This window comes from Silurus aristotelis, assembly GCF_946808225.1.
Source record: "Silurus aristotelis genome assembly, chromosome: 16".
Classification (NCBI taxonomy): domain Eukaryota; kingdom Metazoa; phylum Chordata; class Actinopteri; order Siluriformes; family Siluridae; genus Silurus; species Silurus aristotelis.
Genome location: NC_139589.1, coordinates 3,752,351 through 3,771,318, shown reverse-complemented (window position 1 = coordinate 3,771,318; position 18,968 = coordinate 3,752,351). Strand labels below are relative to the sequence as shown.

General features: G+C 39.9%; 1 protein-coding gene across 2 annotated transcripts in view; it reads right to left on the bottom strand.

The window, feature by feature from the left end:
- adamts2a (ADAM metallopeptidase with thrombospondin type 1 motif, 2a) overlaps positions 1 to 18,968 on the bottom strand; it is a 72,258-nt gene that overhangs the window by 25,684 nt on the left and 27,606 nt on the right. For both annotated transcript variants that reach the window (XM_083564514.1, XM_083564513.1), the window contains exons 4-7: positions 18,437 to 18,605; positions 3,955 to 4,157; positions 1,766 to 1,849; positions 293 to 449 (exon numbers count right to left, since the gene is read on the bottom strand). In XM_083564514.1, the coding sequence (XP_083420640.1) occupies positions 293 to 449; positions 1,766 to 1,849; positions 3,955 to 4,157; positions 18,437 to 18,605 (613 nt within the window). The remainder of the gene's footprint in view (positions 1 to 292; positions 450 to 1,765; positions 1,850 to 3,954; positions 4,158 to 18,436; positions 18,606 to 18,968) is intronic.

Sequence of the window (18,968 nt, the reverse complement as noted above, 5' to 3'; positions counted from 1 at the left end):
AATGTGCGTTCATGAAAGCGAGAACGCAAACGGTAATGCAAGATATGCAATTGTGTTTGCATTATGTCACTATTTATGCGTCCGCATATGGAAAACACAATTTAAAATTGCAAAAAAATTAAAATTAAATATATATATATATATATATATATATATATATATATATATATATATATATATATATATATATATATATATATATATATATAAATGCATATACACAGAGAGTAAACATGATGTAGACTGGCTATACAGTATTTGCTTTAGTGTGTGAGGTATCAGGCAGTAATACCCTGCATTCCTGTTGGTCCGAACTCCTGTCTGGTAAGAAAGATGGCATGATCGTGATACTCTGCATCGTTCTCATCCTCCTTTTGTTGCAGAAAAGCCCAGCGACACACATTCTCCAGACTCTGAGATGGGTTTCCTAGCTCAATCAGTCCCATGGACTAAAAATAGTGAACACACAACCAACAGCATTAGCGTTTAGGCTTTCAAACAGCATAATATGATAACATGGTAAAGTAATCAATAATAATGTAACTAGGCGGTTGACATGAAGACCTAATCAGATGAGATTGTAACGGAGAGTAGCGATCGCATTGAGCTAATACGGAGCAAAGAGGAAAGTGGAAGGGCACTTGCAAATATAAGCAGTGCTTAACTAGTTTAAATCAAAGCCTTTGCCCTCTTGCACACCAGTCCGAGATTGTCTGAGAGTCGAGGGGATGATTCAATTCGGATCAAACTCTAGCATGGTTCAATTAGCATGAACGCAACTCAAAGCTGTACTGACTCCTTAGTAAACCTGAACATGCTGGACTTGGGAATCTGGAAAAAACAGCTGTTAATAACGTGTCTATTAGATCATAGTTATGTGTCAGAATTACAGACATGAGCTATTTCCCATCAGCCACTGCATCTCACTGAACATGTCATCTCTTAAACACTTGCGTATATGAGGATCACTAAAGTCTTTCTGTGATTGTTGTTGGGTTTGGAATATAGTTTTTTTTTAAGCTCAGGTCATGGTTTCTTTGTTTTTTTGTGTTTTGCTTCTTCGTCTCAATTCTGTTTGTATTTATATTAAAATGATCTGCACTTTCCTTCATTTGCGAACTGCTTGTTACATAATAATATAATGCCACAAGCATCTCAACTCTGTCCAATCAAAAAATTCGATTGATATTATTTCAGCATTATATTATTACTCTTTACTTATTGATATGTTTTGGTGGTATTTAAACTACGCTGGATGTTTAGTCTACAGATGTTCAGACTTCTCTGGCTATCACCAGGCTCAAGTTCATACACTACATGGACAAAGGTCTGTGGAAACTAGAGGGTCGGAATAGTTGATTGCTAAAACTATCAGCAAAAATCCATATAGATAGTTTTTCCGGGTTCCGCTCCCGTCATTACAAGATCGGTCTCTAGAGGCAACTCACTGATGCCAAGTGCTTTTTTTTTTTTTAGACGTCAGACTGCGTGCTGCACAAAGAGCGCTATACTATATTTGTTATTTATAATTTATTCATTATATAACTATATTTAATATTGAATATATTTAGATTTATTTCCTTTAGCACATTTTCATGATTCAGACGTGGGGTGTTTTTTTGTGCGACTGCAATTTTATGGTAACATTTTGGGAAAGAGACCACCTGAAAAAGTCAGGTGTCCCAGTACCTTTGTCTATGTTGTGTATAAGAACATGCACACACTGAATTTTGATTTGTTTTTAATTTCTCCAAAATGACCTCACCTTGGTCGAGCAAAGCATTACAATTCGCACTAGCACCACGTTGATGTGAGCACCGAGTGAAACGTCCTGGTAGATCTCATTCACCTGAGAGCAAAAGTCAGAGAAAAAAGGGGAAAAAAACGTTTTGAGTAGCTCTTTAAAGTAAATGAATGCGACTTGATGCTTTAAAGAAGGTCGTGAACGCTAGTGATGGATCATCGGTGTGAATTAAACAGGCTTTTAACCTCCTACTGACCTCAAGCCTCAAACACCAAGTGGCAGATGCTCAGAAGTGACACACTAATTACAGGGTTTATGTCATAATAGAAAAATAAACAACAAAGAAGTAAACTGAAAAAAAAAGAAAACATCCCCAAGCAAGACAGCAAACCTCTCAGGGGCTCAAGACAGTCATCTGTGAGCATGCATATGTGTGTGTGTGGGTATGTGTGTGTGTGTGTGTGTGTGTGTGTGTGTGTGTGTGTGTGTGTGTGTGTGTGTGTGTGTGTGTATAGAATAAATATAATTTTCCTCCTCCTCACATCTGACCCTGTCTTATTCCCCATTTACATAGCCCATCATGGGAAGAAACCTGAGACCGGGTTCTGGCCCGGTGCCAAAATGCAAAGAGTGTGGGTGTGTGTGAGTGTGAAAAAAATTAATGAAGCCCTACGACACACACACACACACACACACACACACACACACACACACACACACACACACAGACTGACAGATGGATGGCAACCCGACCAGAGGCTGTTTAAGAATCAGAGAGTAACTGGGGAAAGCGAACAGCGAGACAGAGAGAAAAGGGAAAAAAAGACTGATTGACAGAAGAAGAAGAAAAAAAACACAGAGCAGAATAATACATTTGGGAAAATGTAGAATGCGAATCGTGCGATTCGGCCCGCTCTCATAGGCGTGGTGGATATGTCAAACTTCGACTAGATGAGACGGTCGATAATTAGTGTCAGGGCTCATTAGCACTAATAGAGTGGTATTATGTGGTAACTGCGGTGATTAGAAACGAGTCGAATGAGGAGGAGAAAAGTCGCTAAAGTCGCCTGGCAACGCTGAAAATGGGGTTGAGCTGGTCTGATGTCTTAATAAATTGCACGGCCATGCATTACCGGCCTCTCTAGCCTTGCATCTGTCTCTTACACACACACACACACACACACACACACACACACACACACACACACACACACACACACATACTGCATCCTCTTAACTTTTCACCTCACGCATAAGCAACAATCAGCAATGTTCAGTGCTTTCTCCCTGTCTCTCATTACTACTGATTTTTTGTCTCTTCATTTCCTCACGTTGACCAAAAAAAACCACACACAAACACAGCGAGTGCCAGAAAGCAGAGCAGAGGTCCCTCATTAGTGTGTCGCTGTCTCTGGCCCTCGGTAGGACCCTGGCCGTGTTCTATCAGTCCGGCTCCCAGCATGCCGACGAGCAGGTAGGCAACTGACGAGCAGGAGGCCAAAGTGGCAGAAAATCATTAGGATTCGATTAATAATGCAGCGAGGGCTTCCACCGGACCGGAGCTTGTCTTCTGCTAAGCAACTGGCTGGCAGCAGGAAAACAATAGTGGATGGAGTGAAAACAGAAATATAATGGAAACAAAAAATGGGTAAACTAATGATGTATTCGAGGGGAACCGAGGAAAGGCGTGTTGAGGAAAAATGATTACATGGACAAATTTAAAAAGGAAAAAAAAAAAAGGTTCCCATGTCCAACTGAATGCAAAGCTCCTAGCTTGCAAGTCCAGTCTTGCCCACAAATGTGCACATTAATGCTTCAGGTCAAGTTGTCAGGGGCAAGACCGAATTTCCAGTCTCACACGAGCTGTCAGGACAAAAAAATAGATGGACGCCTAAGAAAAGCAAGAACCGATACAGAGCGACAGAACCACAACGGATCGGGAGCTTCTGCTACCCGGGGATACGCCGAGACCGGATTCAGTCCCGGCAAGTTTTCGCTGGACCCCATCTATCAGTTCATATGACAGATTCAAATGAAAAGGAATTATGGAGGACGGCAGGGGCTTGCACCAGCTTGTCATGGCTGTTTTCTAGGCAAGCAGGTGTGAGAAAAAGACGATCACTTTGACACCTTCCTGAGCGAAATTCTTAGGTGGGGTCGAGCAGAAAGCGAGTCGTAAAGCTAAAAAAGGGGGTTTCTGATGGACTTACGATGTTCATAAGGGTGAGCAGATATTTCTGGATGTGCTCACGGCCGTGAAACTGCACCACGGAACAACCGACTCCCAGCAGCACCTCGATGTTGAAGATTTCGTCTTGGAGCGATTGCCTGCGTGCACGCCTGCTGCCGTTCACTTTTGGCTTAAACCCTTCGGATATGGCTTGCGCTCCAGCCAGACCACCCAGTACTGAACCTGCAGTAAAAACACACACACACACCACACGCGCTATTTCAAACAACCAAAGAATGCATGACATTCACTTAAAATCATGTTCAATAGCAGCCAAGTGAACGGCTTTTATTTTAAGGTCAGCCTGCGTGCAAACTGACCAAATGAAAAAAACAACCCGGCATGCCAATAGAAGTATAACGTTAAGACACATAGAACAAAAACGTCAGGACACGTGCCAAACTTGAGTGTTTATTAAAACCCACTACCAGAACCCAGGATTTCTTGCAATATTGTATTATCTTGAGTTGTTCATCTCTTCAGCTTTCCCATTCAGACACATAAGTGGTAATGGACATCATTGAAAGCAGCGTCTACAATACTGGAGACAACGAGAGCACAAAAACAGATGGCAGTCTGAGCAGAAGAAATCCATTCCGGTTGTCTGATACGACTGGCTGCTAATAATGTTACCAAAGCCGCTGATAAATTCATGAATGTGGGAGTTTATTGGAAATCCAGGTGTCATGGAAGGTGTCATGGGATTATCTGAAAGAACATACAGGCTTTGCGTGGTCTGCATTTATATTTATAGGATTTGGCAGATGCTTTTATCCAGAGCGACTTACAACTGACCAGTTTAAGGGCCCAGCTGGGGCTGCATGGTGGTGCTGGGAATTAAGCCTTCCAATCCAAAGTCCAACTGAGCTACCGCCTCTTAGTGTACCCATTCATGCTATCAAGATAACCCAAGTGTGTTTGTCAACACAAAACCTTTCAAACTAGCCAAACAATTTTGAATCGGATACAGGAATCCTCAACGTATTTCACACTCTTGGCACATACACTTTGTTTGGTTTTCACCACTGCAAAAAAAAAAGCTTAAACCAGCCCAATTTGTCAATCTGCAATTATCTGCCTGATTGCTGCTCCTCCTCCACTGAACATGTTTAAAAAGTAAGCAAGAGGCAGTGGGATTCCTGCCCCAGTGGTATATTACAGTAGATCTTGTTGCAGTTTTCAATTTTCAAGAAGCTTTTATTGTCATTTCAACCATATATAGCTGATGCAGAACACAGTGAAATGAGATGTTTCTCCAGAACCGTAGAGCTACATAAAAACAACAGAGTGCAAACAGTGCAAGACAAAAGACAGTGCACCGGACAATACAAGACAGTGTGAGACAGATACAAAAAACACAGAATAGAACCGCCAAGCTGCCACTCCTGGGCCCCTGGGCAAGGCCCTTAACCCCAAAGCTGCTTAGCTGTATGAATGAGATAAACGAAAGTCGCATTGGATAAAGGCATCTGCCAAATGCCATAAATGTAAATATAACTAAATGGAGATGAAGAGGGCAGTAAGCATCCTGCCCCACAACTACAACACAACTACTGTAACATCTAGAAAGGTGAGAAAATTAAGAGCTAATTTAACTGTTGGTCACTGAAAAGATATAAATCATATATTTTATAGGAAATTTCATATGGAACTTGTATGGGGTTTGTGAAAATTAGCCTGTGATGAATGGTTGATATATACATACGGTTGGGCTCTGCCTTTCCTCCCTCTGTAGATCAGGAATAAATACAATGAATTGAACGATATATCGCATAATAGGGTCCATTGTTGACCACTGGAAAGACTACAGTATAAATATTAATCCTTCTCAGGTTCTGTTCCAAAGGACATCCACCGCACCAAAACCGTGCTACCACCATCTAAACAATATGCTAATAAGGGATAATAAGCTCATGAATAAACCATGTGTTCGATAGAACAAAACATAATTGGAATCCTTCTAGGATGAATCAGCACTTCACTCTCGCATTCTCACACTGCGGCCGTATTAGCATACATGCTCGGAGCTACAGTACTGGTTTAGCCTAATTCAGACTAATGTTCAGCGGTTTAATTCTATTGGTTAAATGCTATTGGGTCGATCTGACACCGTACCCCCTGATGACTAATCTATAGTCGCTCGCAAGTACAGGCCGATTGGGATCGTTTATGGAAATGGTGGCCATAAATGTGATTAAAAGCGAGATGCTCTTGGCTAATAATGCTCGTTCGGGCAGAAACAAAACAGTGCATATATCACGATACATGACGAAGTTACGTTTTTGATCCTCGGATTTCTTCCGGAGACGCTTCAACTTCTGGCAACCTCTGATCAGCATAATGTCTGCCGCAGTGTGGTTTAAATGAGCTCGTCTCTTCCAGGCGTCGTCGATCCATCATCAAAGCGCCTGTTTGAACATTAACCACTGCTTATATTATAAACGCTCCCTGCGGATTTGTTACTTTTGTGGAATTACTACCAAAACGCTGAGGAACTGGCATGAAGTATGAAAAGGAGACGGTGGAAGCAAAGGCTGCACATAAAGCAAGATTTTACCTGATCATGTTTCCACAACAGATGTGAAGACCTTGTTTCGAACTCGAGTTCATACACTTCTCTAATGAAAACAGCGCAGTCCGATCTAACCGAAAAGACACATTGTGTTATAACTCATACAACAGATTATGGCTGCGATCTATAAAACGGCCATCTACAAAAACCTGAGCAAAGGCCATGAATTAAAGTATTCACAAGGGCTTGAGAGCTTATAGCCAAGACTTTAAAGACCCATGAAGTCAGCAAGTATATCGGTTATGATCCTTTAAACTTTCAGGGATACACACAACTAGAGAAAAGAAACCCGCAAGTGAAACCCCAGCAAATATTTGATCAATTCTGAAGTCTGGACATTTCACAAGCTATGAACTCAATACTTTGAGTAAAAACCTCAAAGATAATTAATTAAAAAAATATGAATGCTTATATTAAAGTTCTATTAAAATGAAAGCTGATGTTCATGTAAATATATATATATATATATATATATATATATATATATATATATATATATATATATATATATATATATATATATATAATAATTATAATAATTGTCCTGATAGTACAATAAGTAACAAATGTATGAAACTGAATCAATTGTTACTTAAATTGCAAAAAATTTGTTATGATGCATAAATCTTTTTGAAAGATTTGAAAATATATGTAAAAATACAGACAACGATGCATGTACAATAACATGTTTTGTTTCTATTAATATTAGTGGCTATGTTTGACACATTTTGTATCAGGGTCCCTGCCCAGTGTCTCTATCGCCAAAGGGGTCCTTGACCCGAACAACATTGAAGACCCCTGGTATACAGTATGTGCAACATGTGCAACAAATGTATAATAGTTGTAATAGTCATGCTTTTTTTTAGTCATGCTTTTTCTATCCTGATTAGTCTACACAGGGTCCCAGGGTATCCTGACATCAATCCCTGGGAACTTGGTGTGCAAGGCAGGGAACTGTAATGAATGGACATTTGTTGTTGAGGATGAGGATGGGTTTCCTTATGAGTCTGTTTCCTCTCAAGGATTTCAGGAAGTTTTTCTCACCACAGCCGCCACTGGCTCACTCATTAGGGTTAAACTTGATAACAATGATAAGGAACAAACTTATTGTACTCATTGACTTATTGTAGGACACAATCACCCATAACACACACATTTACAATTTGAAAATGCTAATCAAGCTACAATGCGTTTCTCGAAACTGCATGAAAAAAAAGTACTTGGAGGAAAACTCTGAAGCGAAGGTCAGATTTGAACCTCCAACAAAGCCAACAAGCATTTTACATTTCAGTATGAATTATTGCTCAATACACAGATAAAAAAAAGGTCCACAACCAATTTTTTGCTCCAATATTAACCAGCAATTCCCAGAAGCCCCTCCCCTTTCCCTTCATCATACATTAGCAGTCTGTATTCTGGATTAAATTTTTTTTTCCGGCACCGGGACTTTTGCTTTCTGTCAATGTTCATTTATATGAAATGAGGTGCGTCAGTGTGTGTTCGATGTCCCTAACATCAGACGAGTGTCCGCTGAGCATCAGTGCACGTCGCCGGTCTATCGTTTTGAGATCTACGTGATGCATTCCAAAAAATCCTATCACCATGGCGACCTGAGCCGTTTCACAACAAATATCACAGCATCCTTCACACAGCCCAGGTACACACCCCGGTCGCTGCCACAGGCAACCCAGCTATCACAACGTCACCACAGTCATCACATTTCCAGGGTAAAAGGTTTCAATGCACCACTCTGTGCTTGGCCAAATCCTAAAAATAGAAAGGTACAGAAGGGCTGGACGTGTTTTTGTAGGTGCAATGCTGAAGAAAAAAGCTGCGTCTGCCTTTCCTGTCACAGCATTATTGATAGACCTGGTATCCTGTGGCATGGTTTCTAACTGACCTGCTGAGTAATTGTTGGTGTTACACAGAGCTATTAAAAACACTGCTGGTGTCAGTTGTTCTTCATTTCACGTGATTTAGTATTTAAGCAACAAACAATATAAACTGTAGTTAAGTTCTGGCAGACCAAAAAAATCTCCAGCTTAGAACATTATGAAACCCAGGGCCAGTTCTAGCCAATTATATTAGGGTAGGCTGGTCCAAATAATGGGTGGGCAATTAGTGGTAGTGGCCCCAACACCTAATCCAGTTGTCTAATTAGTAATATTTACAAAATAAAAAATAAAATAAAATAAAAAATAGTGATGATAAAAAAACAATCTTGAAAACTTAAAACTCCATACTGTAAATCGTGTTATGAATATAATTTTTTAATAAAACTTGATTAGTTTATAAACAAACATTATTTGTATTGTTGTCAGTTAAATCGGAATTTCTTTTCTTCGTCTAGCCGTTCTTCTATCCTTCTATCTATCTATAGTATGAGTCTCCTATTTGCCTTGGCACTAATCCTTACAAATTCATCCATGAGATGTGTCTGCATTGGGGCAATTTTTTGTGGACTGAGAAGGAGCAGGACTTGTGAAGGATAAATTAAAAGTAGTCGTAGCCTGAAGTGCTAGCAGCAGCATCGCTAGAGACACATGTAGCACTAGGCTTGTGCTTATAGGCTTTAAAAAAATTATGCTTCTCACACGTCAAGTACTGGCAGTTGAATGAAGTGTAATAAAATGTTTTGTCGGTTAAAAGAGGGTCCGTTAGCTGTTGTACAACAGTTCATTGGCTGTAGGCTTCTCACCCAATCAGAAGGTAGAAATCCAGCTTGGATGTTTATTTTTACTTTTTGGCTAAAATATCAAAACAGACTTTAATTGGTTGTGCAAGAGACAAATTTGGGTGTGCTAAGCCCACCCCTGCCCACAATGCTCCCGCCAGCCCTGATTAAACCAAAAAATAAATCTCCCCAAAGTCACATGGAAAACTCTATAGATTGGCTTATTTGTGTCTAGTATGGTCTCAGATTCCTGCACTTGACTGACAGAAGTAGAATTTAAAGTAGTCTTCTGCCTTTGGAGACCATTTCAATGTTGAGTTTTCTGAGATGCTTTTCTGCTCACCAAGGTTGTAAAGACCAATTTGAGTTAGCCTCTTTGAACATTGAGTGTACATCTGTGTACATCTATAACTGTCTTTTTTTTTTTCTTTTTTTTTTTTTCAGCTACCAAATCAGACATCAAGAGGCTACAGCAGACGGTCAGGACTGCTGAGAGGATTATTAGTGCCCCACTGCCCAATCCCCAAGATTTTTATTCATCCAGAGTGGAGAAAAGAGCTAAGAAAATCACTTCGGACCCCACACACCCAGCCCACTTTCTCTTCGAACTGTTGCCTTCTGGTCAGCGCTATAGAGCTCCGTCCACCTGAACAGCCAGGCCAACAGTTTTTTCCCACAGTCTATACTCATAATAAACAATTAAAATATTCATAACTACACACTGTCCATCACAACTGACACATTTATACATACAACCCAATGGTCAATTTGTAAACTGCACACTTGTAAATAACATTTGTACATTCATTTAAACAATATTTTTACTTTGTATATAGTGCATTATTTAATTGTCTGGTTTACTGTTCTGTTACATTATGTCTGCAATTTCTCCTGCACTGGAAGCTCCTGATGCCAAGTCCTTGTGTGTGTAAGCATACTTGGTAATAAAGCTATTTCTGATTCTGAATCTTTTTGATTCTGAACCAGACACACCTCTGGTAAAAACTCTAGCAAGTCTAAAGGACACCCTTAAGACCACTTGAGGTTGTAGCTCTTCTGAACATTCCCTGCTAAGCCTCGAGTAAAATCTGTAACATCCTGTACAGAAGAAAAACAAAACACAGCCAGAGAAGGACACATTGCCATAAGATGATGGCACACACAAACACACACACACACACACATGCTCGCATTTCATAGGTCTCCAAGTAACACACATGGCTTTCGGAGAAGTCCAGGAAGAATACTTGCCAGATGGATGCGCAGACACTGGCATCGAGAGTCAAAACAAAACGCGTAACTCTGCGCTTTGAACGCGACTGGCAGATGTGCGCGTTCAAGCAACAGACTTGGAATAAAGTAAACACGGGAATAAATCTGAGTAAATTGCCTGATGTTGGTGTGTATGAAAGAGAAGAAACGCATGCAAAGGTTGTCAAATTTGAATCAAGATGGGAAAAAAACGACCAAATGCCTTAATACCGCTCCCACTGAGAGAACTTAGCTCGTCCAGTCTCTAATAGACATATCCAATAGGCATTAGTTAGTAAGCTTGAACCAGGAGAAAAACTCATTAAGAGAAAAAAAAAAAGGTGAAAATAAGATTAAATAAGAAATATTCCTAACACATTAAACAAGTCCTCTGTGCAAAGACTGGAATGTCCAGTTTGTACAGAAATGATGAATGACAAATAAATACGTAAATTAGATCTAATGCTCTTGTTCATGTTTCCGTTGTTTAATCCAATGGTCTTCTTACACTTTGAGTCCAACACAAATTTGGGGACAATAACGTGTATTTCAGATCTCCCGGCCCCTCGTGGTGTCCCGGCTGATATCAGGGAAGAAACACAGAGCACATGGCGTGTACATTCTCCGGTTTAATCAAGAATGTAGACAAGCACTCACATTGTAAATTTACACTGACTTTTGCACCATTTAGAAGATGCCCTTATCCAGAGTGACTAACATTTATCTTATTCATACAACTGAGCTGCTATGAGGGTAAGGCCCTTGCTTTGGGGCCCAGGAGTAGCAGCTTGATGGTGATTGGCTTGAATCAGATTTAAACTCATGACCTTTGGATCCAAAATTTAATGCCATAACCGCTAAAATACCACTTTACAATTACTATTGTATTTAGAGTTAAAAAATACTACAAATACTACTGTTCCACTGGGGCAGGAATCCCACTGCCTAATGCTTGCTTTCTGAACATTTTCAGTAGAGTAGGAGCAGCAATTAGAGCAAATAATTGCAGGTTGCCAAATTGGGGTGGTTTAAGATTTTTTTTTAGGTGACGCAAAATCAAAGAAAGTGTGCGCCCTGAAAGCTCATTGATACAACTGAGCAGCTATGAGGTTAAGGGCCTTGCTCAGGAACCCAGTAGTGGCAGCTTGGGATTTAAACTCACAGACATTAAATTAAAAATCGAAAAGCAGCTTTATTTCGGAAATTCTTTTTAATTAAAGTTCATTTACAGACCAACTCACTAAATTAAAAAAACGTTAATTGCAACCTCAGAGAGCAGAAATGTACCTGATTTACTAGGACCTTGAATAACAATTTTCAATTTGCACATCCAATGAGATAAAACTTTGCAATTTATCTTAAAATTTTACATTTAAACCCAGTATTCATTACATACATTCATTTTCCCTGGTGGTCTAGTGGTTAAGATGCAGCGCTCTCACCGCTGCGACCCGGGTTCGATCCCCGGTCAGGGAACCATCCCCAGCCACTCTCAGTGCCGGTCCCAAGCCCGGATAAATTGGGGAGGGTTGCGTTAGGAAGGGCATCCAGCGTAAAACATGTGCCAAATCAAACGTGCGGAGGATCCGCTGTGGCGACCCCTAATGGGAGAAGCCGAAAGAAAGTTTTTTATTCATTACATACAAAGCTGGAGGAAGAAAAAGCTGTTCAAGAAGTAACCTTTGATTGAATATAGCAAACAAAATTCTAGCCAATAAACTAAATCACATACAGAATTATACACAGTACGATCACAAAAATCGATAATTTTTACGTGTAAAAAAGTATTTGCCCCCTCCTGATTTCTTCCCTTTTGTTTTTTTTGCACACTTTTCCATTTCAGATCAAACGAAACGTAACACAAGACAAACATGTCCCGATTAACCTCGAATCAGAACTGAAATTTAAAAAAGCTATGCAACACCGATGTCATCCGTGTAAAAAAAGTATTTGCCCCCTCAAACTTCACGACATGCTGTCTAATACATCAGTGTGGAAGAATTTTAGCCTCCACACTTTTAGCAGTTTACACTTCCAGCCTCTGTATCTTCATATCACAGGCTTTGAGTAAGTGATCGTTTTGTTTGAAGATCTTTATGACACGAAGGCAAAAAAAAAGCGAATAAACCTTAAAGGGGCAGCAAATACTTTATCACCGCATGCTTTTTTTTGTTAAGTTTAGTAAGTGTAAACACACCTCACACAGACACTCCCATGGTCAACATGAGGCCACAACACAGGCCCGAGGAAATACTCCTAATTACTGTGTTTTCCATCAGAGTGCCTCTGGTGCACAGTAATTACAGTCCTGGATGCCGTCGTAGATCAAGCTGAGAGTCTCGGCGCAGAAATCGGGCCAAGCGAATTGGGAACAGCAGTGCTGAGAGCTGCAGGAGCAAAGGCCATGGTGCCATCTGCAGAAGACATTGTGTGGGGGTGTGTGAGGGGAAGGTGAGGACACTAACTCCTGAAGCAGCATAAGCAGCGACACTACAGGAAGTGAACTCTCCTCTAAAACACTGGGCCAGTGGAACAACTGGAATGTTATTTCAGGATGAGATGTTTAAATGAAGAACATGTGTCTCTTTCTCGCTCACACACACACACACACACACACACACACACACACACACACACACACACACACACATGCTCCACAATGATGGATTCATTTCACCCATTTCCAAATGTTTCTTCCTAAGCACTTTGACACGTGTGCCAATATTTCCGATTGCATGGAACTTTTAGCACCTTGTTAATCGCGAATATTAAACAAACTGCTTTTGAAATACTGCACAAGCCATGAGTGATTACAACAAATGGTTTCCATCAAAGCATTTCTCAGATTTTATTGGTCTTGATTCTTCGTGACGAATACCGAGAAAGGAATGGCACGAGACAGACACACTGCACTTTTGATCTGTTTATAGCTACGTTTAATCTTAGCTAATATCAGGGTCGAGGTTTGAACTGGGGTCGACTGTGAGAGGCAGGAGCTTTAGCAGTCTGCTACAGAGAGGTGTGTGAACCCAAATACAGAGACGGACTCAAAAATAACGAAAAAAAACCCCATTTTATTATTAAGTCCAAAAGAGAAAATATAATTCCAAACTCTTAGGTTTAAAAATGTATAACAAAAAGTCCACAGCTCAAAACAGAAAAAAAAAAAAAACTAAAGAAAAAATGATTGAACAATTGTCAAAACAAATCAATCAAGAGCCACACCTGATAATCATTAAAAATTAAAATCATTCTATTTAAACAGGTAGAATTTGGTGTGGATTTGATCAGGTGGAACGAAAAACTTGCACTCACACTGGCCCTTTGTGGAAAAGATTGGACACCCCTGATTTGAACAGAAAAATAAAACACAAAAAAAAAAATACAATAAATAAATAAATAAATAAAGTTTTTCAATAAAATAAAATAAAAAACCACTCAAGAACAAGGACTTACTCGGAAACCTACTTAAGAATCAGGTGAAAACAATAGGAGCTAACGAGGAACTCATGAAAACACTCATCATCTTTTGGGGAAAAAAAACAAGAAAAGAAAAGTTGAAAACTAGCCAACCTAGTATCCATTTTAATAATCGGGTAATTAATCAGTTAACGGCAAGTACCATCCAACCTATCTATCGGTATGAGTAAAATCCACTATCTCTACCGATCTCTACTTACAGAAAAAAATAGTACATCAATTCATACAACACGTGAATGCTTTTGCTGCATATCCATGTATTATTAGACTTAGATTATGTATACTGTTATCAATAGAGTACCTCAAGGGTCACTTTTAGGTGCAATTCTGTTCTCAAAATTCCTAATGTTGGTATCATCTTTATGTTGATAATCTAATTATTCACTGTACTGCAACTTCTGCCTCACAGGCATTACAATATTCACAGTCAGCTTCTGACCTAGTCCAGTTACGATTACATAAACTTGTGTCAATTTGTTTATAAAAGCAAATAAAACAAAATAACTTCTTAATAGAAACTGCACAACAATAGAAACTGCACATAGATCTATCTATCTATCTATCTATCTATCTATCTATCTATCTATCTATCTATCTATCTATCTATCTATCTATCTATCTATCTATCTATCTATCTATCTATCTATCTATCTATCTATCTATCTATCTATCTATCTATCTATCTATCTATCTATCTATCTAAGCTCAAGTGAACCTGAGTGCATTTCATAGATCATTAATCAGACACTTTCTAAGAGTTCACACATTTCTTTGAAATAATTTAGTCGCAAGCCGCATGTGGTAAAATGTGACTCAGGGCAGTAAATAGTGTTTGGAAGAGCAAGAGAAAATAAACCTCTCTCATACTCGAAGGACCTAAACAAAGACATTCACTTTGGAAAGGCTTCAGTTTAGCTCTTTAATGTTTATAGCAGGGGAAAAACAAAGGCATTTTTAAAGTCTGACCTGTCCCTGTTCCCTCCTCCTCACCCCAGCCCCCCCACCCCTCCACTAGTTCTACACTGCCTCTGAGTTTTGCCCTTCTCGTGTCTGCCAAGTAGAGCTTAAAATCCCATCGAATCTGCCACGTAGACAGTGTGTGACTGAGTCCAGGCTTGGCTGCAACATGTCTCTGCTGGATTGCAGTATGAGCTTCAGCCCTTATTCACACTCACGCAGTTGACACGGATCTACTCATCCAAATCTGGGTGCTTTTTTATACACCCCCCCCCCCTCTCTCTCTCTCCCTCACACACACACCTACACCTACACACACACATACACACACAAACACACACACACACGCAAACACACACAAACACACACACACACACAAACACACACACACACACACACACACACACACACACACAGACACACACACACACACACACACACACACACACACACACACACACACACACAGAAAAAACTATTTTATCATTGTCGTCTCCTTTACAGTACTGCATAATATTAAGTCTGAGATGCAGAGGTTGAAATGCATCATAATGACACGCCATGTTGTCCGCTTACTACTGCATGGATCCGAACTCGGGTTCAACCACATTATCATGTGATCCCATGCGAGCACCCAATATAAATTAAATACATTTTCTTCTTCCAATCAGCCAATCGGGTGGCAGCAGCACAACACATTCATTATGCACATACAAGTACAGGGCTACAAACATCAATTAGAGCCAGACCATGTGGTTTGAGCATGAAAGAAACAAAAAATGCTGACCTAGGAAACACCACAAACAACAACAACAACAACAACAAAATCCATTAGCAGCACTTAAACATCCTGGTTGATGAGATACATCAATACAGAACTTGTTCATCCTCACAGAAAGACTCAAATAAGCACTCGTTAGAACCGAGATGAGCAGAAAAGCATCTTAGAATACACCAATGGTAGACGAAGTAAACAAATCGTGTAGTTGAGTAAAAGTAGCGATACAGTCTGTAAAATATGACTCCAGTAAAAGTAAAATTCTCCCTTAAAACTTGAGTATGAAAGTATTTGCCTTCAATTGTACATAAGTATCCAAAGTACTATGAATTATTACAGCTATGTTCCTATTACGTGAAAGTTTACGTGAAAAGACTTGAATGTTCCCCTCAGCACACCATCTATTAAAATACTGATAATAATGAGTCAAACACTGATATCTATTACAATCATCATGAGCCCAAAACTTTCTTTTCAACTAAAATTCCACAAATAAGGCCACAGGTGTAGTGGCAAGTTAGAATCAGGAGTTTCTTCATCATTTATTCCTTTTAAAATGTTCTGCTTGGTATTGTACTGTATGTTCTTTCTGAGTAGATACACACCAAGCGCCAAACAAAACAAGTTCAAAACAGAGTTCGCGCTCGGCCCTGATTGGTGGATTGCTGCGTGTTTGAGCAGTTATTTTTTTATCCGTTTATAAATAAAAAAAAGATCGACTGAATTCTCAAAATTGAATTGAGTATTATTTTTTATCTTTTATTGTTTAATTAAGTAAGATATTTGACTTCGAAATGCAGTGAATTTTAGGTAAAAGTTTTCCCAAATGGAAATCATTCGTTATAGTGCAAATACGCGGAAAAAGCTACTTATGTACAGTAACGAATTACAGTTACTTCCTTACTGTCCACCGCTAGAATGCATTTTAGGTCGATGGTCTAAAACAGCAAACTCGGTTTCCCCGCCAAGATCCGGAATCTGGGAACACGCTCACTGAGACTGGATCGATATTTAAAATGGACGGCATGCAATATAATAATAATAATTTCCGCGTACAAAAGCTATGAACAGGGTGTGCACTGTGGCGCAAAGTGAAATCCTCATAATGATACATGGTTAGATTTCTTATTCCAGATTTTATACTGTTTTCGTATTACATTTGTGTACGTGCGGAATAAACCACTGGGTGACTCGTTCCCGTCTCATGACAACCGACCTAGAAACACTCAAAGCAAAACCGAAGTGAGTTTGAGATCAACCGAGCTTGGACGTTTCCCCAGGTGAACCCTTCAGGCCACATTCTGAGTGACATGTGAATTGCTCTGCAAGAAGTTGATGACTCTGGTTTCCTCCTCACACCTCTCCCACATAGAGCACTAAAGGGAGTGCACTCAAGGCGAGAGAGAGAGAGAGAGAGAGAGAGAGAGAGAGAGAGAGAGAGAGAGAGAGAGAGAAAGAGAGAGAGAGAGAGAGAGAGAGAGAGAGAGGGAGGGAGGAAGAAATAAGGAATGCATGTAGAGAAGTCAATCAGCCCCAGAGACCTGAGCTAAGCAAAACCAGGTTTCTTAGAAAAAATGCATCCATAAAGGTCAAAAACCACAAGGTTTTTTTTCCAGGGAATCACTAATTCCTTTACTATCGGCCATTTCACATTAATATGGAAGACTCTTCATATGTCGCTCCAAATTCATTTCTGACGTCGCCATTTTTTCCCCCTAGACCACAAAAATGGCATCCATCTTCAGGGAATTTGTAAAATTGGCCACAAAATAATTACAATCAAACAAGAGGGGTTTTTCACCATAATTTATTAATGACATAATGATTTCTAAACACCTACACCCAAATATGATATCACGACGTCTGGCTAGCCTGTGTGATCCTGCCCACAGAGCTACTTTAGAACATGCTCTGGGCAATGTTTTGCTGGGAAATCTTGGCTCCTGGGAATCATATGGCTGTTACTTTAATATGTTTCATGCCATCGAAATAACCCAATAGCTTTGCCTTACCAAAAAAATGTTTAGAAATGGTTTGAGGAACATGACAAAGAGATTAAGATGTTGACTTGACCAGCAAATTTCACTCTCTCTCAATCTAAGCAAGCATCTCTGGGATGTTCTTGACTAACAAGTCCGATCCAACCAGGCTCTAACGGCTGTTCCTAACATCTTGTTTCCAGATACCACGGGACAACTTTTGCGGCTGTGTGGAGTTCAGACCTTAGGGGTCAGAGCTGTTTTGGAAGCATATGGAGGGGAAACATGATATGAGGCAGGAGGTTACAGCTGATTTGTTCCTTTTGTTTTTGTTTTTTTTATCGGAACTTTTGCAAGTCAGCTAATGAATATCTATGAGCGCCAAAAGTCTACTTCTTTACATTACAGGCGAGTGGGTGGCATCAGCAAAAAACAAGTTCGAGACGCCGAGGGAGTCCACTCCGGTTTATTAAAATCCCTCGAATACTGAAGATATGCTTTTCGCGTTAAAGACGTGTTTTATAGACGCTCCTAAATGTGTGCCTGAAAATTATTTTAAAAATGATATGTAAAAAATGAAAATTCACACGTAATTGCCCTCATTGGTTACGAGAAAATTCAATCCAGCTGCTACAGATATGAATAGACCTGCTTGCATCCAGTATAATGGCTCTGATAGAGATCTAAAATGCGAAATTTTCCGTTCAATTATAAAGAGCTAAATGTTTTGGCACCATGCATCAGCCTGAGCTGTGAGCACCGAGTCCTGACCTCTGGGGTGAAAGTAGTCAGAGTGACTGATGGCTGGTTTCTTGATGTCAGACGAGCGGTAGAGGATATGATGTCGCCCGGATCCACCCTCCTCCTCTCCTGTCATATCGCCTCCTCTCTCGAGAGGCTCAATGAAGAACTCCTCCTGACCTGCCCGGATCATGCCAGCCTGACAGAAAGACACAGAAGGAGATGGTAAAAAACAGGCAGACAGAAAAAAAAAGAAATTATAAATAAATATATATATATATATAAAAGCTGAGGCATGGTTAGTCAAAAAAGAAAAGATTTCATTCAGAGGACAGGTACCAAGCTTGCATGTGAAGTCCATTAAGCAAAGAGGGGCTATTTCCGTAGGCTTGCTAGATAATATTTTCAGCCGCTTTGGAAGAAACACGATCTTCCAAATCGATCTGTTCACTGTCTTCACCTAAATCACGCGTGCAGGCCGATTGTTAAAATCTGCATTGCTACCTGCGACGTACATGAAAAGATCTTCTGATAGATTCTCGAGCTGTCACCGCGTTCCCAC